The sequence below is a fragment of the Pelodiscus sinensis genome, chromosome 9 (assembly GCF_052426305.1).
Source record: "Pelodiscus sinensis isolate ZL-2025 chromosome 9, ASM5242630v1, whole genome shotgun sequence".
Classification (NCBI taxonomy): Eukaryota; Metazoa; Chordata; order Testudines; family Trionychidae; genus Pelodiscus; species Pelodiscus sinensis.
Window position 1 is genome coordinate 7,930,777 of NC_143060.1, and position 26,371 is coordinate 7,957,147.

The 26,371-nt window shown below is 42.2% G+C and overlaps 1 protein-coding gene across 2 annotated transcripts in view; it reads right to left on the reverse strand.

Annotated features, from left to right (window-relative positions):
* Nucleotides 1–18,084: 18,084 nt before the first annotated feature.
* The window catches only part of SPATA6 (spermatogenesis associated 6), a 60,610-nt gene continuing 52,323 nt past the window's right edge, over nucleotides 18,085–26,371 (reverse strand). Inside the window, exons 12-13 of one of the 2 annotated variants that reach the window (XM_075935945.2) lie at nucleotides 22,911–22,999; nucleotides 18,085–18,292 (exon numbers count right to left, since the gene is read on the reverse strand). In XM_075935945.2, the coding sequence (XP_075792060.1) occupies nucleotides 18,112–18,292; nucleotides 22,911–22,999 (270 nt within the window). In that variant the 3' untranslated portion in view covers nucleotides 18,085–18,111. Of the gene's footprint in view, nucleotides 18,293–22,910; nucleotides 23,000–25,411; nucleotides 25,632–26,371 lie in introns of those variants that run through there. The other variant, XR_016350236.1, reaches the window with a different exon arrangement.

Consider the following 26,371-nt stretch of genomic DNA (forward strand, 5'->3'; position numbering starts at 1 on the left):
TTTTTTCTCCCTCCTTCCTGTAATACCTTCTAGGTATTTGAAAAATGCTATCATGTCTCCTCTCAGACTTCTTTTATAGGGTTAGAGGGAAAAGGCACTACTGCCTGGAGTTGGGATTGTCGTAGCGTTAGAATGGCTAAACACAAGTGGGTTAGGTGAATGAATTGGGCACCCAACCGTGAGATCCACTCAGCACCCAAACACATGCAGACTTTGACATACAATAGAAAAAGAAGGAAGTGAAGCATTACATTCCAAGCCACTCTCACCCACACAGTCTTAACCTTGTGCTCTCTAGGGCTACCAATAGCCCCTGCGGGGGGTTTACCTAGTCTTGGAGTGCACTAGCAGCATTCATTATGCAGCTCAATTGAAGGAGGGCAAGATTGGTTGGGACGGGGGTAGACGAGGGGCTGTGGTCTGTGGAGAGAGTGCCTTGAATAAGTGCCCGTGTCTCATTTCAGCTCTGTGCTTGTTTTGTCAGCAGAGATCCACAAAGGTGCCTTTGTGCCAGGTGAAATGCCAACAGGCTGATGCCATAGCAGACAGTCGTCTCCGGGGCTCAGAGGCGTGTGAATTCAGGCTCTCAGAAGGAGGGTTCTGGGTGGTAAAGGCATGGTACCATTTCTCTAAACCCAGCTGCTGCTGCAGCAGAGGAGTTAGACTTTGCTCTACTGTCTTCACATGCACAGTTTGCAAAGTGCTCTCCATTGTGCATCAGTGAGCGCAGCGTCGGGTTGGGTGTTATTTACAAGCTGGAGCACGGAGGACAGAGTTGTATGGGAGCTGAGGTGGGGACATCTACCTTTATTTCCTGATGTAGTTCTTTGCATTGTCCTCTTTTAAGAGCTTCAATATTGTACTGGTTTAACTTTTCACACACACAGGTATGTCTAGACTACATCCCTCTGTCACCAGAGGGATGTAAATTAGACATACCGAAATTGCTAATGAAACGGGGATTTAAATAGCTCACGCTTCATTAGAATAAAAATGGCCTCCGCTTTTTGCCAGCAAAAAGCAGCAGTCTAGATGGGGATCGGTCGACAAGGAAAGCCTTTTCCGACCGATCCTGTAAACCTCCTTGCACGAGGCATATGGGATTGGTCGGAAAAGGCTTTCCTTGTCGACTGATCCCCATCTAGACTGCTGCTTTTTGCCTGCAAAGTGCCACGTCGGCAAAAAGCGGTGGCCATTTTTATTCTAATGAAGCACGGGATATTTAAATCCCCACTTCATTAGCAATTTCGGTATGTCTAATTTACATCCCTCTGGTGATGTAGTCTAGACATATCCACACACACAGCCTGCGGTACCATTTTAACTTCTCGGCCTTTGCTGTTTTGCAGCAGATTAAGTATTGGTGCATTTCACATTTTAGAGGGGGTAGAAAGAACAGCTGAATTCTGCTCAACCAGTGTTTGTTCATTTTTCTCTATGTCCATTACTTGCCAAGTCAGCTGAGAAAACAACAGTTGGAGCTAGGGGCTTTCTGTAAGCACACGTTACAGCTTTTAGACTGCAATAGCTTTTGCAACATCCCAGCCTCTCCCAGAAATCAACCTACTATAAATTTCATGAAGGTCAGCTCCTTAGATTTTCCTTTGCTCTGCACCAAAGGAGTTTTAAGACTTTGAAATGTTATTTGCAGCTCATTGAAATGTTGAAACCGATAGAAATGTCATAGCGCTAGAAAATTAAGGCTGGAGGTTCAGAGTTTTGTATGGTAGGTGACAAGTTCTTTGGAAAATCTGCTCCAACTGTAAGTATAAGCTATTTGAAATTTTGCTCCCATTGAATAAGATCCAGTTGTCATTCTGGATGATCGCTATTGAGAAAGCAAAGGATCCTATTTAACTTGGACTAATCTATGCAGAAATGTGTCACATAGCATTGCAACCAGGATCCAAACATAAAATCCAAGTAGTAGAGGAACAATGTCAGAGGGCACAATTTGTCCAAGTGCCCGAATCCAGAAGAATGTCTCTATACTGTTCAGAGCCTACTCAGGTGAGACTTGAGTGCTGCTGCCTGAAAAGGAAGGAATGCATTTTATCCTATGAGTGTGCACGCATGTGCATCTTGGGATGTAGACATCTGTGACTGGTTGAGGATAGTAAAAACACCATTAGGTTGAGATGGCAGCAGTCTAATCGTGTTTGAATTAACAAAAAGAAGAGCTTGCATGTTTCCCCTTAACGTAGCCATTATCCACACACTACCACCCCTCATGTGCACTGGGTAGAGCTTACTATCTGTTTTTAAAATGTGTGCCTGTCTGTGTGCCCGTCTGTCCATGACTTTGTTTGCTCAAGAACTCCTCTTAAATGGTAAAAGCTAGGACTGCCAAATTTGGGAAGCAGTTTCCTCTTTTCATAACTTAAAGCAAAGTCAGGGTTTGGTTATGCCAGGACAATGGGATGTGCCTGGAATTCGACTGTTTCTCAAAGTGGAAAGGAAGGGGTCTGGTAGGAGGGACAGTTATACTGTAGAATGACCACAGAGTGCAGTTAGGGGCCAAAGAGGGAGACTAGGAGAGCTATAATCCCATTGGGCCTGCAGGGAATGGGGACAGAGAAAGGGACAACTATCTACTATGTATTTCAAAGAAATTGTCTTGTTACCCATTAATAAGATATCCATAGGGTGGGCAAAGTGCTGAAACAATTCCTGAGGGCTGGCAGTCCTCTAGTGCCTTCCTAAGATTCCTAAAGGTCCCCGAACCTATGGTATTTTCTTGTTAACTAATTATTCCCTGCTGCCTGAGGGGAAGTCCTCTACCATTGCACAAAGGCCTGCTTAGCTCTTGGTCGCCATGTCCACATACAACTTCCATGCACCAACTAGACTCATCCATCCCTGGTCCTTTTGGAAATGGCTTGATCCTAATATGACAGCCCAAGCATGTTATCAGATGGTCAGGACCTGCCCCCACGATACTGGTGGGTCTCTGCAGCAAGTTCCAGTATCAAGAACCAAAATGCCAGGGTGTATCATCATACTGCACATAAACTGCCCAAGCACAGTCTCCACCTAATAGGACCTCAGTGCCAGGAGAAAACAAAGAGATGAAGATGGCAGCCAAATCCACAACTGGAGCCCGCTAAATCAGAATGAGCTTATCTGCCGAGCTGCTAGGTCCCTGCCATTTCTACCCAGACTCACCAGAAGGGCCAGGCAAGTGCTCTCACAATATGCTGCAAATGTAATCACAGAGAGACATGGTTTATTGAAAAAGCTGTGACCTATAGGGTGTCTCCAGCCCCCTTAGTGCCACATGTAAGCAAACAGAGCACCAGGACATTTCAGTACCCCCATCTCCTGCATCATTACCCTGTAGTGTAGCTGCTACCTTAACTGAGAGATGCTGAGGACTAATACAGCAGTAGATTTTGCAGCAGAGGCAGATTCTTTGGACTAGATTAGACACACAGATGGCTTATTTTTAAAGAGAAACGTGTACTTTTTATTGCATGATTTGAAAAACCAGTATTGCTGAGAATGTTCCGGTGTGATTTGCAAGAGGCACATTCAATTTAATATGAGAGACTCAGACTTGTCTCACACGGTGCTAGAGTTCACATCAGTTTGAAGAAAAAAAATTCTGCTGGAAGCACGGGCAAGTAGCAGAGTCATTTTTTTCATTAACCTACAGCCACTGTCTCGATAGACTTACAGCCGTAAGTAAGATTACTGCTATAATTTTATCTGGTCTCCGGGGGAAAAAGTTTTGAGAACTTTAAAGGTTATTAAACAAGACAAACTGGCAACAGTTTCAGTTTGCTTTCATATTTCAAAATCAAATTGCAGCTAGACACACATCAAAGCAGAAATGTCAGTAGTTTTGCTTTGTTCTTAGACACTGTAAAACCTACAACCTCCATAAAACAGATTCCCTCACACAGAAGAGCTGAATGCTAAGTCAACAGCTTTTCAAAAAACCTATTCTTCAAGAAGAGGACTATGGTAATAGATTCCATGGGGCAGATTCTCTGATTATTACACAATCTTGACACAGGTGTAACTCCATTGACTTTAATGGTATTGGTCGCAACTTATGCCCATGTAAGCAAGGTCAGAATAAGAGTGAGTTTTCCTTCCTCTCCTTCTAACAACTACACTGAAAAGTCACTGACACCTCCCTTTAAACAATATGAACAGTAAGGAAGCACTTTTTCAAAGCTAATGCTCCCAGCGCTCCTGCCTTGTAACATCACTGAATTGTGGAAGTCGGGGCTTGATATTTGGCTCCTATCTGATAAGAGGGTGAAGGAGTTTGGAGCGCAGGTGATCTTCTCTTCAATCTTTCCTGTTGAAGGTAGGGGCCCAGGCAGAGACAGGTGCATCCTGGAGGTGAATGCCTGGCTGCGAGGATGGTGTCGCCAGGAGGGCTTTGGCCTCCTCGACCACGGGATGCTATTCCAGGAAGAACTGCTGGGCAGAGATGGCGTTCACCTTTAAAGGAGGGGGAAGACCCTATTTGGACACAGACTGGCTAATCTAGTGAGGAGGGCTTTAAATTAGGTTCGACGGGGACAGGTAAGCAAAGCCCAGAGGTAAGTGGAGAACATGGACATCTGGGAGATGAATCAGAAATGGGAGGGAGCGTGGGCTATAATGGCAGAGAGAAAGGAGGGTCAGGGCAAAACTGGGAGGCAAAGTCAAATCAGTATCTTAGATGCCTATATACAAATGTGAGAAGTATGGGTAATAAGCAGGAAGAACTGGAAGTGCTAATAAATAAGTACAATTATGACATTGTTGGCATCACAGAAACTTGGTGGGATAATACACACGATTGGAATGTTTGTATGGAAGGGTACAGCTCGCTCAGGAAGGATAGACAGGGAAAAAGGGGAGGAGATGTTGCCTTATATATTAAAAATGAACACACTTGGAGTGAGGTGGAGAGGGACATAGGAGACGGAAGTGTTGAGAGTCTCTGGGTTAGGCTAAAAGGGGTTAAAAACAAGGGTGATGTCATGCTAGGAGTCTATTACAGGCCACCTACCCAGGTGGAAGAAGTGGATGAGGCTTTTTTTAAATCAACGAATTAGATCATCTAAAGCCCAAGATTTGGTGGTGTTGGGGAACTTCAACTATCCAGATATATGTTGGGAAAATAACACAGCGGGGCACAGACTATCCAATAAGTTCTTGGACTGCATTGGAGACAACTTTTTATTTCAGAAGGTTGAAAAAGCTACCGAGGGGGGGAGGGGGGTGGGAGGGAAGCTGTTCTAGATTAAATAGGGAGGAACCGGTTGAGAATTTGAAAGTGGAAGGCAGCTTGGGTGAAAGTGATCATGAAATCCTAGATTAAATTGCCCAGGGAGGTTGTGGAATCCCCATTTCTGGAGATATTTAAGAGTAAGTTAGATAAATATCTATCAGGGATGGTCTAGACAGTATTTGGTCCTGCCATGGGGGCAGGGGACTGGACTCGATGACCTCTCGAGGTCCCTTCCACTTCTAGTATTCTATGATTTTATAATGTTACGCAGAAGCTAAAATGTCAGCACAGCAGTCCTGGCACACAATTGGGTCAATTTATAAAAGCCAAGAATTAAACAAAATAGAACAAGTGAGTTCCTCCAATGGACATTAACTTTTGGGTTCACAGCCTGTTAGAGCTGAGAGCCAAAGTTGTATGGTGGGAATGGATTGCTTCTAAGGTGGCAGGTTTTCTTCCAAGATGAGACAATCGAGCCCATGGGGACATGCCTCCAGTTGCAGACATTTAATAAGGAAATGTAGTTTTCACAAAGACAGAGGACAGGTGCGCAAAGCCTCACATCTTCACCCATACTCTGCAGAACTCAACTTTTGCACTTCTACGTAGTTATTCTATTCAGATGTCTGGCTACTCATAACAAGTGTCATTTCCTATTGATACAAACAGTATCTTTCTCTCCAGCCTTTAATTTCTGATGGATCATCAGGCTGCACTGGAACATTCACACCTTTTATATACTGTGCACAAGCCTTACATTCAGTGAAATCCTCAAGTGCACCCAAAAAACCTTATCTTGATTGGCCAGATTATCGTAAATTATTTATAATGCAACTCACTAGAGTATAATTCAGTGTTTTCTTTCCCCTGCTATTTTATCTCCTGACAAGTGTTACAAAAGAGAAGAATGGAATGTAGCTCACTTGCATTGCATCCAAGATGCTGCCTACACAAATACCAGAGAGAAAAGCTAAAGGAAACCCAGAACATATGGTGTTCTGCTGACAGAGCTCAGAAGCTGGTTCTGCATGAGCAACAAGGAACATCTTGAAGCGTACAAGACATATGTGTTTTAGGAAAAAGATTGAAGTGTTTCATAATAAAACAGGACAAAGTGAAATACAAGTGCTGTATAAAATTTTAATTAAAAACTGGTTTTACCCTTCCACGTAAATATACAATATGCTTCACAGATGGATTTCATATTTAAGTATTATCTAAACCAAAAACGTAAATGAGACAAATAAAGCCTTCAAAAAATGGCACAGAGGCTAAAATGTATGTAAACACTCCACGATTGTGGTGAAAACAAGGCAGGGAGAGAAAGCAACCTTCTGTCAAGTGTTTACTGCAGGAGTGCTGAATGAACCAGTTCACAGCACTATTGCCTTTGAAACAACACATTTTAGCTCAAAGTCCAAAAATTCCAGTTGGTTTCATGATATAAATATTAGCATCCAATTTACAGAAGTTCGGTGAAGTGGATATTGCCTGCCTCACTTTAAAGAGATTAAAATAACTATTTTATGAACCCCTCATACATGGCATCTGGGTGGCTTGATGCACACAGAAAGTCTTAAACTGCGCCTCAACAGATTGAACAAAGATCCCCTTCTTTTGGATCATCCCAAACTATCCTAAGTAAAACCTCCCCAGCAACTCCAGTGTTAAATAAAAGCCTAACCAAAGAACAGGACCTCACTTTGAAGAGCCAGCGAGCAAGTTCTACGATCAAAGAGTCTCCACCAAAACAGGTTGACCACTAGGCCTCAAAGCTAGAGACAGTCAGCAAGAGTAACTCAGCTAATAGCAGGCATCAGAATGGATCAGCGTTGGGAAAGTGGTCCCAAAACCACAATCCTTCCACGGCTTCTTTGTTAAAAGATTGTGTGTTCCTCCCTTCCCTTGCCCCACAAAGGACAAAAATAGGAATTACTGAAAGAGTTTACAGATCTTTTCCTAGAATATTAATCCATTTCTTATGGCACACTGGAATTGATCTTAAAAACTTCCTTCTTTACTGCATCACCTCCATCAATGAGGCAGTTAATTCAAGTCATCCCCCAAAAAACTAGCTTCTGGTGGTTTTATTGCTGGAGAATATCTTGGTCACAAACTTCTAAAGTTTAAGAGTTTTTTCACATAAACTTCCAAGAGAAAAACGCTCAGTAGTCCCTGCCAAACACCACGACTAATTCCAACTTTTAATTCTTCTCAATAATAACCTCTCATAAATTGTACCTTTCTATTGATTGATCAAGTAAACTCACAGCATCATAATAAAGACAGGTATTAGACTCCACATGATTCAAAGACTCCCCATTATATGATCATATTGATATACGGAGAGGACACCGGGAAAAATTTTGCTTTGCACAGTTCCATGTTTCTAAAATACCATCAAATTTAGAATTTAGGAAAATGAAGATTACAGAGTGAGAAGATGATGTATCACCTTCCACTCTAAGTGCAAAGCACATTTTGACCTTAACTCGGTTAAGAACAATTAATATGCAGCATAAGTATGCATACATATATACACATATCTGAAGTATAAAAACCTGGATAGAGAAAAACAGATGTAGGAACAATGGAACAATTGATGGAATAATGCAACATTAGACTTATAGGATCAAGATTTAACCAATGAGGCTGGCTAGGACCTTTATTATAATGATTAGTCTCTAAGCCACAAGCTGTCAGAATTGTACAGTTGCTTTCTTACTGGACTCTGTCAGGTTTAACATCAGACTCCTGCCTCAACACAAAAAGTGCTTGTTTAATTTCTGTTACATGATTTAAAAAGAAAGAAACTGGAAAATCCACAGTAAAGCTCTTTTTATTGAATAGGAAATGGGACTTGGTGGGGTTATTTATTTTGTAACAAATCACTTCTGTAGTAAATTCTACCTCAAGATGTCAAAGCACTTTTCCCTGTGTAGGAGACCTCTAGTTTCTCTATTTTATGGATAGAGTAACAAAGGCACAAAGAGGAAGGGCAATTCACCACACACTTCCAGAATCTTCTTGTTCCCAGTTCTGTCGCCTAACCACAAGGAGAGGTTATTCACCTTGTGCAGTAATTGGATGCGTCCCCACAGTGCTCCATTTCAAGTCTGCATGCACCCTCTGCCTTTATCAGAAATTTTGGGTAAAAGCGCCCATTCATCCCATACATGTGCCCTACACCTTTTTAGGTCTTGTGATCAAAGGTCTATAAGGCTGAGGGGGCAAACTGCCTCACTTCCTTCTCTACCACAAAGTCACACAAAGTAAACTCTGAAGCAAGAGGGAAGTTAGTGGTGCTCCCACAGGGACACATCTCAAAAGAACTCCAGTTACTGCAAATGGTGAGTAGCCTCTCCTCTTTCACTGAGTGGTGTCTTACCACGGAGTGTGCTTCACGGAGTGTGCTCCGTTTAGGTGACTTCCTTGCTATAACCCCTTAGGAAAGCAGAAGGTCTGGAGCAGAGTTCAGCACTGAACAAAAGGACTGCATTGCCTACTTTAGCATCTGAACTTGTAGCATGAGCCAAAGCACAATGGCTGGGGAAAGCAAGTACTGAGATCTACACTGCAGCGCTCCATTTAGAGAGTCACTGCCCAGAGATGGTGGATCACGTAGGCCTGTCTGCAACAGAGGCAAAAAGTCCAGGGAACTTCTTGAATGATTCAGTTTGGTCCAGAAAAAAAGATCAAATGTCCTCTTAACATCTAGCATATGGCAGGTGGCTCTGGTATTATCTCATACAACTTAAAGAAAATTGGAAAGAGAATAGTTTAGTTACTGTGGAACTCAGAAGGAACCTTAGATGAACGTTTTGGATGATACATTCTCTGTGGAGAAAACAGTAAAGGGAGAGTCTTCCCTAGAGCCTCAATCTCCCAAAACCTTTGAGCAAAAGTGATGGTAACAAAAATGCAGTCTTCATAGGCAAATGTAACAGAGGGCATGTAGCTAGCCATTCTGAGGAGCAGTTAAAGGACAAGATAAACTGCAAAGCAGAACAGATCTCTAATTTATAAGCAAAGTTTCATAAGATTTTTCAGGAACCTCCATGTGGTTAGATTTGTGAAAACTGAGAAGCCTTCTACTGGTAAGTGGAAAATGGTTATGGATTCTAAGTGAAGCATGATGGAACTCTCAGACCTGATGCCTTCAGTTCCAGCAGGTAAATACAAGAGTATGGAAAGAGATGACTGGACAAGTGAAGGTTTGATAATGGTTACACCAAAGATTCTCTCTTCTCCATTCCTGGAGCGAAGCATGTCGTGTGGATTTCTTCCTGGTATTTAACAGTACAGTCTATACTCCTGATGACCAGAACACCTCTAATCCCAAGAATCATCAAGGTATCATGCTTGGAGACACAGAACATTTGGATTGGGGTGAAGTGTTTGACCTGCATGCTGAGACAATAGTTGAAAATTCATTGGGAGTCATCACCAAGGGCAAGAGGTGAGTTTTCTGAGGAAAAGAAACCAAATGAGTCTTGACCAAGTTGATACAATCAAAATGACCCTGGGTGAAAACCTTTAAAAGCAGTGGAATCGAAGGGTGAGCATAATACTTTTGTCCATTTAATGAGAAAGGTGGCTGCTAGAGATAAAGGTTTGCGTTTACCTCTGGAGCAGATTTTTTTTTTTTGCACTCCATGTTGGCTACCGTGGTGCAAAAGTCAAGCTTTGGGAACCCCTAAGTTAGGAAAATTTGGTAGGGACTCAAAAGTCTAACTCTCATTTGCAATTTAGGATAAAATACCTGCTGAAGTTGTCTGCCATGGTGGTTTGTATTTCTGGGAAGTACAAAGCTGAAATAACCATTTGGTCGATCATTTACTTCATCGCTTCAGTGCAGAGCAAGGGCGAACACACTCCTCACTGACAATTAATATAATCCAGCTATGTAGTCCCTCATGATCTTGATCTATTTGTTTTTGATTAGTGGAAGAAAGTGGAGGCAAACCTTTCTCACAGTTGCCAATTGCAGCAGATTGATGTGCAAGAACTATTCTTGTTGTGACCCTTTGCCTTGGGAGGCATGAGGACCTGAATGTGCTCCCAATCCCAACAGAGAAAAATCTGATGTTCTCATGAGGATAGGTGGATGCTGGATGACCAGGATTCCTGCAAGAACCTTGCAAAGATCCTTCCACCAGGTGAATGACTGAGTACAGTTTCAGACTGTAGGCTATATATGCTGTTCTGAGTCACTCCTGGGTACACTGATGACTGTAACCTGGTGTTCTAGGTTACAAAACTGCAAGCTAACAGATGATGCAGAAGCTGCAGTCACATGTTGTAGCTGGTATTTGTTGACTAAACTGAATTCTTTGGCTAGCGTTGAGGAACCTCTTGGGAGATTTGCTCCTCACTGAACCTAAAAATGCTGATATAAAAAAATATACACTGTTTAGGGGTCAAGACCGATTTCTCAATATTACTGGGAAAAGTGACATTGCTGTTTGAACTGCTGACAACATCTCCTAAGCCAAGGCTGCCCTTTGAGGAACCAGTCACCAACCTACAGAGACTTACTCCTAGATGTGTGTGGCTTCCATCACCATTATTTTTGAGATAGCCATTGGGCTGGAAGAAAAGCTGAAGGCTAGAAATGGATAATGACTGACTATGACAAAATACATCCTTTGTGAGGGATGAATTACTACAGTTAAGGAAGCATCTTTGAGGTCCAGAATTGCAAAGCAGTCACAGGACTTGAGAAAGGAAATTACAGATGCAAGGGAAACCATTCTGAATTTCAGATGTCTGACTGACGTAATTATATGAGATCTACTTTTGGCCTCCAACCCATTTTCCTTGGGTAACAGAACACACCATCAGCAAAGCCTTTGTCCTTTGTGTTTGAATGGAATTGGTTCTATAGCCCCTAGGCTACTACGCAATATGATCCTGTGTCTCAGAAACTGATCACAAGAAGGTCCCTGAGAAGGGAAGGAAAAGGGACAGGAGGGCAGGATGAAGGCAAACTGGATTGTGTAACCATAAGTTTCTTTTCCTCGGTAAATTCACCATAGTGAGAGATGGTGTCCAAATTAAGGGAAAGGAGTGGAATAGGGTAGTGAAGAAACCCTATCAGATGGGCCAGACTCCTGACCAAACCCTCAAATGTGAGGAGTGGAAAATTCTGGCCTCTTAAGCCAGCGGTTCAGGTAGTTTATAGAAGGTGGAACATTGACCAGGATGTGATTTTTACATTGATTGAGGCCTCCTGAATGTCTTTTTATTTGCAGGCATGTATATCCTCAGGATGAGGTTTACAGGATCTTTCGAAAAAGCCTGCCGTTTTCGAAAGAACCACGTCTAGATTGCGGTTTTACTTTTGAAATGGCGCTTGTTCGAAAGAGCGCCATCATTCGATTATGCAAATGAGGCACGGGATATTTAAATCTCCGTTTCATTTGCACTTTGAAAGGGCTTAATTTACATGTCTGTCGAAAGAGGGATGTAATCTAGACACAGCCCTAGAGTCCTTTAGAGTATGAAGTGGGTTAAACACTAACTCCTTAGTGGCTGATTGCACCTGCCAGAGGAACCCATACAACTGAAGTCAGGAAACTCATCTCACTATGGCTGGGGCGGACACAGATCTGCCTTCACTGTTGGCTACATCAAGTAAAACCTTCAAAGATGTCTTTGCCACAAGCTGACTCTTTTTTATTATTGCACTATTCAGAACTCGATGTTCTTCTGGTAAATGATCAATGAAAGCATTACATGTCTCATAATTCAGGTAGTTAAGTCTCAACATTTGTGTTTAGTGATTCATAATCCCAAACTGTAATGTTGCCAGTCATTTTTATGATCAAAAAGTTCCAGACACCTCTAGTCCCTGTTATACGGAGTACCGTTAGTACTATGCTGAGTCTCACTTTCATTAGCTGTGTCCACGGCTAGAGAATTTGGTCCTGGATGTAGAAAACAAAATTCCTGGCTGAGACATAGCACCTTTTGGTTGGCACATGTGCACGTAAGGGGTGCCACCACTGGAGTTTTCAAGGGGGTCTGGTCTAGCTCCAGGAGAGTTTCCTTAATCGGCAGTGCCTCTTGTGCTAAAGCAGAAGTAGGCAATATGGCCAGGAGCCTGTTTAGGGTGAGAGAGAAGTGAGGCACTGCACCCACACAGCCCTATATAGCCTCCGAATGGGGCATAAGGTTGAGTAGGGTGCATGCGACGTCTGAATGGACGCTGCTACCAACACGTCTCTCATCAGAGGCGCAAGGTGCATGTGTACCTGAAATGAAGACCCTATAGACACACAATTCAAAGGCTCCTTTTAACAGATTTCTTAGTTTTCTGGTGATTCTCTGAAAACTTCAGGTGGTGAAATCTAGGCGAGGTAGTGTGGAAAAACCCAAACACATTGAACCTGGAGACTTTCCTCATCAAATAAGTTTAAAGCAGCTCACATTTTAGTTCTAAACATTCTCACATCTTTATTACCCGAGGCGTTCCACACCGTCAGCTCCAACTGACATTCTCAAGGGACCGAGCTGAAGCTTCTATCCTTCTAGCTGGGAAGCTAGATAATGCTGATCCTTAAAGAGCTTGACACTTCCACCCCTTAATCACTACAGGGCAATGGTGAGGGACTTTCAAAGTGACTGCTATTGAGGAAAGCGCCTGACTTTCGATTGGGCCCCACTGCTTATACAGTTTGTTTTGCACCAACTAAGTTTCTGCTCCCGTGGGAGTTGAAACAAGAGTAGCCTCAGTTTGACTTACTAAAAGAAAAGTGATTAAAATATTACACTGATTACATTTTGTGTCACAAACAATACCAGAAAGGCAAATATGTCTGGTTAGAATACTCTTGGGCTATGACAGTCTGGGGGAGTAAAAAAAGAAATAAGAAGACTGATGCAATAAACTCTAATTCTCTCTTAATCTATCCCATTATTTCTAGATTTGAGTAGGTAGTTTTCCTTTAGGAGGTAAAATGGTGGTGGTGGAATTATGCCATCCTACTGTCACTAACACACCACTTTGTGGATAGCAAAAGATAAGGCCTGAGCAAGGAAATGCTATTTAAAGCTCTGCTCAGGAACCTAGAAATTTGCATTTGATAGAAGGGATTTAAATTGTATTAGAAGGCAAGGTGCACTAAACAATCACAGTTTATTACTATGTTGGTTCACTGCCTGAGAGCGTACTTATCGCATGCTGCAGTAACAGAGGAGAATCAGTCTTCTCTGCACTTGAGCTATATGCATATTAATAGAAGGTTAGCCAAGCACACAAACAGGAGTGGGGGCCAAACACTTGTTTCAAAAGCAGCGTGCCGATTTCAGATGGACAGAGCTGTGCATTTCAAGGCTTAAGTCAGGTTTTACTTACAAGTTTCCCCCTAACAGAATGAATTCTAGTATAGTGTTTGGAAATGAACTCTGACTATACCCAAACAAGCACAATCCTATCACCAGCGAGAAGGCTAGCTGGACCTGATGATCCTAGCTGATTCTAAGAGGCAAAACATCTACACACTCCATAGGAGCCAGGCCAAAGATTGCCTTTCAATCTGGTATACAAATTATGTCATAGTAAAACTTCACATGGAGACTATTCCTAGCCAGCACGATTCAAATATGAACACATTTCTTTTCGCTTCTTCCTAAAGGAAGCCCACATCAAGCTAGCCTGTAACTTCCATCAAAAAATGTAAAGCACCAAAACTGCCACATTTCAATCAGGCTAAAATGGAACGTAAAGTACAGCCTAGTATTTCCTACCAAACTCCTGCCCCTCTAGACCAGCAGTTTTCAAACTTTTTTTTCTCGTGACCCAGATGAAGAAAATCATTGATGCCTGAAACTCAACACAATTTGACTAGAGCGTGGGCTCCAGAATGGGGCTGAGGATAAGGGTGTAGGAGGGGGGCTCTAGCTTTGGGGGGGCAGGGATCAGGGATGGGGCAGAAAGGGCTTACCTTGAGTGGCTCCCAGTCAGTGATGCAGCCGGGGTGCTAAGGAAGCTTCCTGCCTCTCGTACCATTGCAGACCTGGCTGCGCCCCAGAAGCAGCCAGTAGCAGGTTCCCAGTCAATGGGAGTGTGGAGCTAGTGCTCAGGGGAGGGGCAGTGTGCAGAACCCTATGCATTCTTTCCACACTCCCCACCTAGGAGCCGGGCCTGCTGCAGGCAACTTCTGGGGCACAGCACAGTCTGCGGTGCCAGGAGGGGCAGGAAACCTGCTTTAGCCCCCCCCCACTGGTCACCTTTCAGCAGCAAGACCCAGGGCCTGACATTCCACAACCCAGTACTAAGTCATGATCGCTAGTGTGAAAACCACTGCTCGAGACCTCACTTCCTTTTCACCCTCCAACTTACTATCCTGGATTCTCATGGTGGGTCTCTCACCTGTCTTCCCCCTCCCTTGGCTTTCTGGTTGCACATGTGGTACAAGGGTCTCACATGCAAGGAGATGGCCCCTCTGTATTTTCAGCACCTCCCATGAATTTCACTAACGGAGCTGAACTTAGTAACTAACTGGGCTGCACCCTCGGAGATGGGGGACAGGGAGTAACACTCCTGTATCATGGAGAGAATGAGTCAAACGGGGAAGTAAAAGGCAGCAACTAGTATCCAAAATATTTATAGTCCAGATCCCCCCAATTACAGTGGTCCTGCTGAGACTGGGAAGGAAGACTGCAGCTGCTAAAACTTCTTAGAGAACAGGGCACAAAGTCAACATGAGGCACACAGAGCGTGTGTATACACACTACATGTTTCCAGTCCTGGAGGTCTAGCATGCCCAGGGCATGTACCAGCTTTGCCCTGGTGACCGGAACAGTAGTAACGTGTATGCTTACAGTTTTCATTCAGCTGTGACACTGAATTCAGGCCAGGAGGGAATACTAAACAAGGAGGGATGGGATGCATCAGCAGGCAGACAGAACTCATCGCTGAAGTGCTCATTCATACCCAGGAAATCATTTCAACGTGCACTTGCAATGTCGATTTTGTTTTGATAACTCTAGGCCACATGCTGGCAGAGAGCCAATCAAACTCTGCTTGGCTTTTTATGATCCATACATTGTCTTCCTAGTTTCTTCCTGCCTTCTTTTCATTGGTCAATTTTGTCTATTAAGAAACTACTGTATTACAGATGAATAGGGAGTCACAGACAAGCAGCAGAGTTTAATGGCAGGGATACAGAAACGTGTACATTCTAAACCTGCTGTGCTGTTGAGTCCCTGGCTTTCGATAAGTCTGTGCTGTACTTTTCCAGTACTAAAAAAATGACTTAATCATGCTTCTCTGCTTGGAGGTTGTGAGGATTAAATAACTGACTAATCTTTATTTTGCACTTTGAAAATCTAAAGCACTCCAAGTGCCAAGCCTGGTCAAGGCCAGGAATGGGGAGCTGTGGTTGGTTTTGTTACCAGGAACAGAAATGCCTGTACAAGTTGAACCTCTCTAGTACAGCATCCTTGGGACTGGATTGGTTCTGAACGAGAGAATTTTCTAGACCACAGGAGGTCAATATTGCCTAGAAGCATCACCAACACTTCCACTGCTTACCGGGCTGTTAGAGGACATTTAGGGGTAAATTAAGAGCTAAATAACAGCACAGAATACTAAGAGCCAGAACTAGTGGCTGTAAACAAACTTTATAGTACCGGGGAAAACTTGGCCACACCTATGAAAAGTGGGCATCCGGCTAACTAAAATCATTCTGGACAATGGATGTTTCTGGACCAAAAAGTTCTGGACTAGAGAGGTTCAACCTATACTCCGAACATTTCCTCCGAAAGCCCCCTTTTCTGAAGCTGCAGTGTTCCACCTTTCAATGTGCTCTCCAAGTGACTTACTCACTCACTGCTTCCTTAAATCAATGAGGTTATCTTACTATTAAAGCACGGATAAGAGTAGGCCAACATTTCGTCTATCCACATATGTTGACAGGTTACAGTCCTAGATTTCTGCCATCTGTACAACCAGTTTATCCTTTGTCCAAAAGCAAGATACAAGATGGCACTAGTGTAACTGAATCGGCCCCAGCTGCCTGCTTCTGCAGCGAATGAGCCAGAATACACATTTGTTATTCCCTTTTCAAAAGGAAGCAGGAGATGGACACACTTGCCCTTTAAATCATTCAGCTTTTTCAGGAGATGGGCTGCTTGCCCTGGTCTGTTAATGTGGGAGCTGTTCAATGCAAGGCTGAAAAGGTTTCCTCTCCTGGGAAAGCAGCTAACTACTGCTGAACATTTGGTGGCCTTTACAAAAAGAGGCAATTTCTGCCAATACATCCCCAGCAGGCTAGTAAGGATGGGCTCCAAATGTGGTGGGAATGTGATGCAGGAGCTTCATACTGTTTGCATGGGGCATCTGCTCTAGCCGACAAGCTCCAAAAGTGATCCTGGAAATTTTCAGACACTGTGACATTAGGATGCATGAAGAGGAGATATTTTCATCCAATATACAGATATTTTCAAAAAAAAAGCTTGACAATAATAGAAACTTCATGGCTAAGAGTACTAGGAAACACTTTGACACAGCTACCGGATACTATCAGAATTTTTCCCTTCTTCATTTATAGACCTGGAATGAACAAACCTTTTCCTTCTTGGGAAAAAAAAAAAAAGTTCCTTCAAACAGACATCTCTCTAGCTCTTTAAACACTGGGGCAGATTGCACTTTCAACCACTTACATTTAAATTGTTAAATAATGTTAATAACTGAAATGATGCACTGATGATTGATGGGTGCAGAATAAACTGGATGCTCTTACTTCAGCACTGAAAAGGACAAAGAGGGGGTGCATGAAACACCATCATCCTAGTTTCTTAAGGGAACAATTCACTACTTAACTTCAATTGTTTCTGGTTTTCTTTTTATTTGAACATTTTGCTTTTGGGGATCCAGCCTGTCATAACCATGGGGGCTGACCAGTACCTGGGGACTAAGGGGTTAACTATGTCTCCTGTCTCTAGCCAGGTATCTGGTCAGCCAATAGTAATGCAGGTAGGGGTTTCAAACTGGAACAAAGGAATTTTTAAATTTTCCCTCCTTTCTCCGAATTAGAGCAGTTTCTTCCATGTAACAGGGAGATGCGAAGGCCTGTCTCTCTCCCAAGAATGGACTTTTTATATGTGTAAGTAGGGCAAAGTTAGTTAACCAGTCAGGTTTTATTTGTTTCCTGGTTTGGGAATGTGGAATTGATGTGTCAGATGTTCAAAGTGTATTTTTTTCTTTTCCCTTTAAAAGAGTTTTCCTTTTGTAACTAAGTTTGAGCCCATGAGGGAGGGTCCCCTCCATGAGTATATCAACTGGTGGCGCTTTTTCATCTAGCCACTTTATTATGCTTGCAACTATGGTATTGTTTTGCTAATAAGTTTGTTTTCCTTTGTCTAATTAACCTGTATTGGTTCATTTCTGTTTCCTGGAAAATCTGTCTGTGGGTAACTGCATACCTCTGACTAAGGGGCAGCTACCACAGACTGCAGCTTATTTTTTTTTCTTTTCAAGCTCTTTGGGGAAAAGAGCTTGTGGTACCCCTGAGGTTTTTAGGGAGGAGGTTTCCCAAATGATCTCTTCCCTGGTTTTCTTGGAATACTTGGGTGGTGGCAGCGGTTTTTATTCTCCAAAGTCCAAATCAGGATTTTGGGGGAAGTTTTTGTACCAAAGCCGGTAGAGATCAGGTTTTGGGGTGCTTTTGCAGGCCCCCACTTCTGTATTTGTCATGCCAAAGTTGAGAACAGCCTTGACACAACCTCAAAGCTGCTCCACTAGCCCATAACAGTTCTTCCCAATGAACATTACATGCTAAAAAAAATTGAGTACAAAAATGTGTTACACAAAAATAATTCTCATTAAAAATAGCAACCTTGCGTCCTGTACACGTCTAGTTGTATTGTTATCAGGAGTGTATTTTTCTTTTTGACATGGTGCCAGAGGCTTTTTTGTACATGTTTCTATATATTTTCTCCAGGCTGTCTTCAAAGATAGCTCTGTGGGGTTTTCCTTTATACACAGCTGCATGGTTGGACCAATATTCACCATTATCCAAGTGAACGGTGGTGTTCTGCTGAGCCGATGAACTGTTAACATAAGCAAAGCCAAAATGATCAATCTTAAGGGAAGAGGAAACAGGAGTCTATAAATGCAATGTGAACCTAGATGCAGTGCTGAGACAGTGACATTTTACAAGCAGAAACACAATTATACCACAATTATTCAAAGGAACAGAAGCCCATGTTATTGAAATACAGAAGTCTTACTTCATGTAACTAGATACCTGCTAAACAGAGACAAAATTCTTTCTGGAACAGAATGTCGTTGCTTTACTGTACTTTGATTGGCAGTGTGACAATGCATTGAGCAGTATGCAGCGGCTACACAGTATCTGTGTGTCCTTTGAAGGTCAAAATACACCCATAAGCAGCTATTTCAATATGAAGACAATCTATTCAAGGTAAATTAAATTACTTCAACTGCAGCTATAATGTGTTCTATCCTCTCTCTCAGGTTAAAAATATATTTTACCAAATACATTATGAGACAGCAGCAATGGAATGTTACTCATTTCTTCCCCTTATGTGTCACTGATTTAATATCTGTAAGAAAAGATATTAATATACCAGTTGCTTCCAGAATTCATTTTCCTAGCCCCATCAAGTAGAATGTATCCTCTAAAAGTCTTCATTACCAAGCACTGACAAATGTTAGTGCATTTATATCTAAGCGTCACGGATTGATTGTTTTCTCTTAGAACCTCTGAAATAAACAGTTGCATTATAATAAAACCAATTAGTTTGATTTTGTGTTACTATATTTGAAATTAGATCATAAAAAATTAAAAAGGTAAATCTCAGTCCTGGGGTAATTTTTTTCAAATGCACCTAACTGACGTGGTGTTTTTTAAATGTTTACCCCTTTTCTTCAGAGGTTCAGATCCCAACTCTACCATCTCCTGGGTATGGGAAATTTATTGGTGGCCATTTTTATCTAGAAAATAGAAATAAGATTTGATTTTACAGGTAAATTTCAAACTGGGTCGTTTATGCATATTTTGATCAGGTCAAGTCACACCACTTCAGTAGGGTGGCAAAACTTCCAGGTCTTAAAATTCTGTTTAATACATATTAACTTCAAGACAATGTGACAAATGAGTGAACCAATGTATGTGAAATTATTAATGAGTGTATTTTTAGCAAGCTACAGTAACTTCTAATGAGGTTTCTTTCCACTGAAAGCTGCAATTTAAACCATATGAATAGGGTGGGGAAGGATGAGAGATTTAGGGCCAGCTCTTAAAACCCTGGTCTCTCTTTTTGCACATGATAAACAGAAGCTATAATGCTCCATTTACAAGTATATGCTGAGGCACAAAGAATGAAATTTGGAAGCCAGCCTATATGAAGGAGTTGGGTGAAAAAAGGCATCAGTTGTTCTTACACAACTGTGGGCACGAGGCTGAAAAAGCATGGCAACCTTTCCTTTCCCACACTCCAAAAACATAAAACAGGCCCTGGTATTTTAAATCAACTGACTATCTGGAGTAAATTAAAAATAGTTCTCTTAACAGCGAGGCGGAACTGCACATTACATCTTTGACTCACAAGAAACTAACACAGAGAGAACGTCAAACCAACAAGAGACCCTCATGGCGCCACTCTGAATAGTTCTGTAGAACTGGACGCCTCTAGGAACTGCTAGATAAAGGTACCAGTTCTGCTTCCTTATTTAGCCAGATTGCTTCCTATAGTCTGCATTGCACTTTCTTCTACTTAAAATGCAATTTGGGCCAGAAAAACTAACGTTACTCATGTGCCTCCATTCAAAACCCATCACAGCGGCAAACATAGATGACTCTTCAAGAATGAGAATAACGTCAGCAAAGTCCAAATCAATGCCTTAAAGCTTAAGAGCTGTCTATTTTTGGTGTATTTCCATTAGTCACTCCTTGCTCATAAGATATTCAGCAGTAGTATGGACATAGACACAGGCCTGGCAGAGAAAAGCCAGTCTCCTGTCTCAACTGGAAACCATCCTTACAATCTGAGCTAAGTGATCTGGGAATTACACACACAAATTATCAACAGCAGGATTTCTGCACGCAACTCCCCATTCTGAACTACCTGTCATATGCTTTTATTCCCTCATACATGTCCTTTAGGAGTCCCAAAAGCTCTTTTCAGAGTGAGTCATACACTGAATATTTTAAACAACATGGACCTATTCCATATTCCCAGTGGTTTTCAATCATCTACTTTACTGCAAACATTTGGTCAGGCAGTAGCATGTCCTTCTCTGAACTCTCCCTCTGTCCTAGTATCCTGTTGACAAAAACTGTGCAAATATAGAGCAGTCAAATGATCATTGAGTTCTTATCTCTCTCCCCCTTTCGTGCAGTGGAATTAATGTTGCCGGTGTTTAACCCTAAGATACAATTCTGTCCCAACCTGAGTGCTCCATTTCATATCCCGTCAGTTATTGATATTGTAATACTGGGGTTTGTTGCACCTCCCTTCCCCAATGCTTGAAGTTTCAACATCAATCTCAAAGTTGCCTCAATACAGAGATGTGTGCACATATACAGACACTTTGTTTGCTTCAACTTGTCAGGGTAAGGGCACATATGGGATACACTTAGAATAAAGACGTGGCAGTAAGTACAGAAGTGTTCCCAACAATTGATCTAAAACTTGATGAAGAGAAAAGTAATTGCTCTTTGACAGAAGGGGGTATAATTAGGATTGTAATCCTTAGTGACACCCCAACTGTGGAAATCAAAATGTAGAGTTTTTAAACATTTTTTTAAAGTTCATTACACTGCACAATATGAATATGAATGTGTTTTCCTATCTGCACATACACCAATGACTCATGAATTTGGAAGTCACTATGAAAGTTTGCCCTAATTGTAAGTGTTAAAACATACCTATTTTAGGTCAAGTCCATCTAGATTTAGCACTGCAGTCCCAGCCCTCTCTCACCACAGCAACTTAGGGCCAGGAGAGAAGCATTTTTCCATGGCCCCTGCAGCTCCAGCAGGCACAGTTGGGGGATGGTTGCTTGTCCTGAGGCTGAGGCAGGTCCAGGTTCATCTGCCCCCTGCTCTCCCCAGCCAGAGTGAGGAATGCAGCAAACTGTGCATGTTCCCCTCACTCCCTGACAAAGGGAACAGCCAACAGCATCCCATATGAATCAGGGGGCAGGAAAACTTCAGCCCCACTACCCTCCCTAAAGGGTGCCTGGGGATAGGAGGCTCGGGGATGGGGCAGTCCTGGACAGGGGAAGGGAGTGTCCCCAGCCAGCCATTTTCGTCTGCCTGTTGATTCGGACTCTTTTCCTGTATGGATTTCTGAGAAGCAATCCCATTCCAGGTACATCCCATTTTCCAGCCATAACCAATCTCTGACCTTGCTTTACATTCTGATAAGAGGAAGCTGTGGTCCTAGCTCTTATCGTTTAGGAGTTCTTGAACAGATTCTCTCACATACATAGCAGATAGTTATTTTCATCCTCAGAAATCCCACAGTGTTTCACAAACAACCACCAATGCACCCTTCCCCTCTTCCCACACTGAACACAACTATCTCTAGGGTAGAGGATGGCAATGACTCCTCACTAGGAGTAAGAATGCTAGAGCAAGATCTGCTTCAGAGGAAGAGTGCCAGAAGATGCTAGCATGCATCTGATGAAGTGTTTTTACCCATGAAAGCATATGATCAAAGAAACATATTAGTCTTTAAGGTGCCACAGGACTCCCCACTGTTTTTGCAAATACAGACTAACATTGTTATCCCTCTGAGAAGATACTATGTTTCTGTAAATCAGATAGGGCTACAGTTTTGAGGTCTCATCTGAAATGCAAACACTAAACTGCCTCATACTCTGTTTAATCCACCCTCTTGCAGATAAAGGATAGAGCTCAATACTTGATCTTAAATAAAAAAAATCCTCTCAGTTATAGGGATGTAAGTGACTTGTCGACTATTCGATAAGCTTAAGCCCTCCCTGTGGGGCTTCCTTTTGAAATGTACAAGAGCCCTGCTGGGGCTCTTGTACATTTCAAAGGCTGAGGCCTCTCAGGAAGCATGGAGCTAGCAGGAGTCCCCCCCACTGGCTCTGTGCTCTTCATGAGGCCTCCACTTTTTAACTGTAGCAAGAGCCCCGTAGGGCTCTTGCTACAGTTCAAAGGCGTAGGTGCTCTTATAGACTAATCATATAGTCAATGGAAATCCCATCGACTATTCAATTAGTTAATTAATCTAAATTTAACATCCCTACTGAGTTACAAGCATGGAAAAGGATTCTAGCTACTAAGTCTCAGTTTTCACATCTCTCTGAGTTAAAAGATAGCCAAATACTTCTAAAAATAGAAAAATGGCTCTCTGGCTGACATTATGAAGTCCAAATCACTGCCCAAGGATCGTTTTTATGACCATGTGAAGTCTTGACAATACGAATTATTGGAGGTTGCACTGACACAGTGTCAATCATAGCAGCATGGAAGGCACAACAATAATTAGCTGCATTTTGCTCTTAGGTAAAAAATCTTAGTAGGACTAACTCAAAGAAGCATTTGGCCATTTTACAGCATAATGCATAACTTAAAATAGAAAATGAATTATTTACGTGTCCATTTTGCAGCTAGATTTTAGCAGCATGGTATACATGTTGTTTCTATACCAATTACCAAATAGGACATACCTGCTCTGTAGTTCGTTGCCACATAAGGAGTCTTTACATGAATCTTCTCTTGTCTTACTTGAGTCTCCTTTCAATGAGTTACTCTCATCCTAAAAAACAGAAATCAAATTTTCACTAGCCCGGTTTCTGATTACAATAATTTAATTTAGAAATAGTTTCCTTCCATTTAGAAAACGACTATTAAACCGCTTACATTTCTTGAGGGAGAAAAAGCAAAAGGTGTAATGAACCAAACACTACTTTGGATCAGTTTTAATTAAAATCACTGGAACTCAGCTAATAAATTTTCAAGTAATAAATTGGAAAGAATTTCTGGGAGCTTACATCCAAGGGCCTGTGCAGACAATAATAAGCACTTATGCTTACTTATACACAAACAGGGTTGAGTGCTAGGAAGCATGTTGGTGGCAGCACTGAATTTGTATCTTGAAGTAGGGGAAAATGGAATCAAAGATTCATCACAACATGCCATTGTCATACAAATCATGCATTTTAATCAGTTAGTGGCATTCTAGAGGACAAAAATGGTTCGCTACAAGTATGCGAGGCTGAGGAGAATGGTAAGTTTACTGGACTTTAAGGTAACTATAATGTATTTATTGACTCTGCAGAGGTAGTCTTAAAAAATAACTACTTAGGACTCTTCCTCTTCCAAGTGCTTAACAAACATTACTGAATTAGTCCTCTGTGCAGAATTAAGTAGAATAATAACCACTGAAAGTCTGCAACACAACCAAGACTAGAAGGTAGAAATTCCTTCCCTTCCTTAATCATATGTAGTGTACAGGTATGGAATCAAGGCCTGTATGGAGTTGAGCCTAGAGGATGCTTTCAGCAGAAGTCAACTGCTCAAGGATTATTAAACAAAATTACCTTTCATGCATACCATTAAAATAACCAGATGGGATGAGAACACCAAACTGGGAGAGAGGACAGTGACCATGAAGGAAAACAGAAATATAATGGAGAGCCAGCTCCATAGCCTAGGACTGTGGCAAGACTACAGTATTTATTGTGGAGAAACACAAGGTAATGAGGGTGTCTGTGTGACCAGGAAATCCGACTCTGTCCTCGGTAGTTACACGCTAAAAAGCACATAGCAAAAGGAATCAAGTGCAGTGGTAAAGTCTGAAATGTTTGCCAGAAGCAAATTAAATTTTGGAAGGCATAAAAAGATGTATCAAATGTAAACAGGAATATGATGTCCGTAGAGCTGCATGAATAACTGAGTTTTTGGTTTGCAAACTTGTCCAAAAAACAAATCAAATCAAGTGTCCATTGGTGCAGGGACTAGAACTCAGGTTAAGCGCCATAATAGCTACACTTACGTTATAGGGATTTTCTTTACTCTTTCTTTGGCCCAATGAATATACTATGTGGAACAGCTGGGGGGACCCCTCTGAGCCTGCCTTCTCTCCCAACTTTCAGTTGGGAATCCTGGGCATCCTTCTTCAACAGGGAGATGACTGAGAGCCCAACCCAGAACACCGTACAGTCTGGCAGACCTGAGTCTTTGTTTTAGAGTAGAGATTTGAACTAGGGTCTCTCAGGTGGGTTCTCTAACTGTTGGTCTACTCAATGTAAGTGGGGCACCAACACTGTCTCCTGTTCAGTTTTGTGAATGATATCAAAGTCTCCTTGTGAAACCAACCCAAAGCATTTCAACTAAGGCAAAATGGTTTATTTCACCACATCCTGATTTCTTCTTGTTCTCAGCTGAAAAAATTTCCTGAATTTCACAAATCCACAACATGTTTTGGTTGACCCAAATCTACATTTTGGGGGGGAGGAAAAGAGTTTGAGATGAAATATTTTGCCCAGCTCTAGTTTTCCATGTTATAATGAGAGCTGTAGCGGTCACCTTTGGAATATGATCCAGAGTTCTGGTCACAATGTTTTAAGATGACACTACTGATATCAAAACTAGCAAAATGCAGTTGGAGGCTGTTTGCAAGGGCTGCAGTTCGATAGAAAGGTTGGAGACATTAGGCCCATGGTCTCTGGAAGACCCTTCCAGAAGTGTAACAAATTTGGGCAAGAGTGGAGACCTGAACCAAGACGTTTTGTGTCCTGTATGCTAACTTGCCTCCCTTACCTGTTGCCTCCTACCACAACCCAGATGTGGAGCTTTCTGGGATAGGAAGTATCTTTCTACTGGGTGTTGTACAGCACTCTGTGTGCTGGGGCCCTGAGCCTCGCCTGGTGCCTCAGGTGATAGTTTAACACAAATTATTTCCATATAAATACATGTTAAAAAGCAATTCTCTGCTTACTTAAGTGAACAAAGGCAATGGGAAAAGGAACAGAAGAGCACAAGAAGCAGGCTTTATCTGAAAAAAAGTACAAAAGTACACTTATAAAAGTACAAAGGCTATAAGATCCCATATGCTGCTTGATGTCCCGCCTTCCTGTTTCTCCCCAGTGGGTCTCTCCCCCACCTGCCCTCCTAAATGGGATAGTCTTCATGGGAAGGGAGATGTAGTCACCGAGACATGCCTTACCGTTGTTAAACACCGACTGTGCTAATCCATCCACTCAGCTGCAGAAATGGCCCCGTCTGCTCAAGCCAGCACAGCACAGCCTGGCAAGTCTGGGTGAGCGTGCGAGGGAGAGATGGTTCAATATGGCCGCAGCAGACAAGAACCACCTTGTGCAGAGGCAGCTTCACAGTGGCATGAGGCTTTCTTTGGTGTTTTCAAATTAGGACTTTTCCAGAAGGAGCTAGTGGAAAAGAGGTGTTGGGGAAGAGACCCTTTTGCAGTTCCTCTTTAATAGCTACAAACCATTTACAGCATCATGGGAAGACAAAGTAGCCAGCCCTCAGGCTGTTTTAGCAAACCAGTGAATTCTATTATCTTAGAGTCATGGTCTGGTGTCCAGAAGAAGCAGTCAAGGGCTGCTGGTTTAGGCTGTGCAAACTTTCATTACACGTAGGTGCTAGACCGTCATAAAATTCAATTTGCCATCCTAAATTCATCGGAACATTATAAGAAGCTGACCTGAGCTGTACCTGCTTTCAAGTGTTTAGAACACAGAACAATGTCAGAAACATCTTGTATTTAACAGCATGCAGTGCAGCTCACTCAAGGTCATCAGGTTCATGTACAATTTAGGACAAGTACATCATGTGCACTTACATTTGGTCAAAGAGTCCTGACATGAACAAAAATTGCTTTGAAAGACCATCAAGAGTAGACAAATAGAAATCAGATTGGGATGCTAGATTCTCAAACCCTGAATGTAAATGGATGGGCATAAACATACTTAAATTATATTAAATTTAGTTACCAAAGTGGGGATTCAGACTAAGTATTTTTCATTCGTCAAGAATTTCAGAGTCTGCAAGTATACCTAGCTTTATGAATAAACCTGTAGATTAATAATTTGGTAAACCAAATTTTGCCCTTTCTCCAAAAGAGGAGTCAGAGGAGCTCATGGATGTAAATTTTAGGCTAATCCGT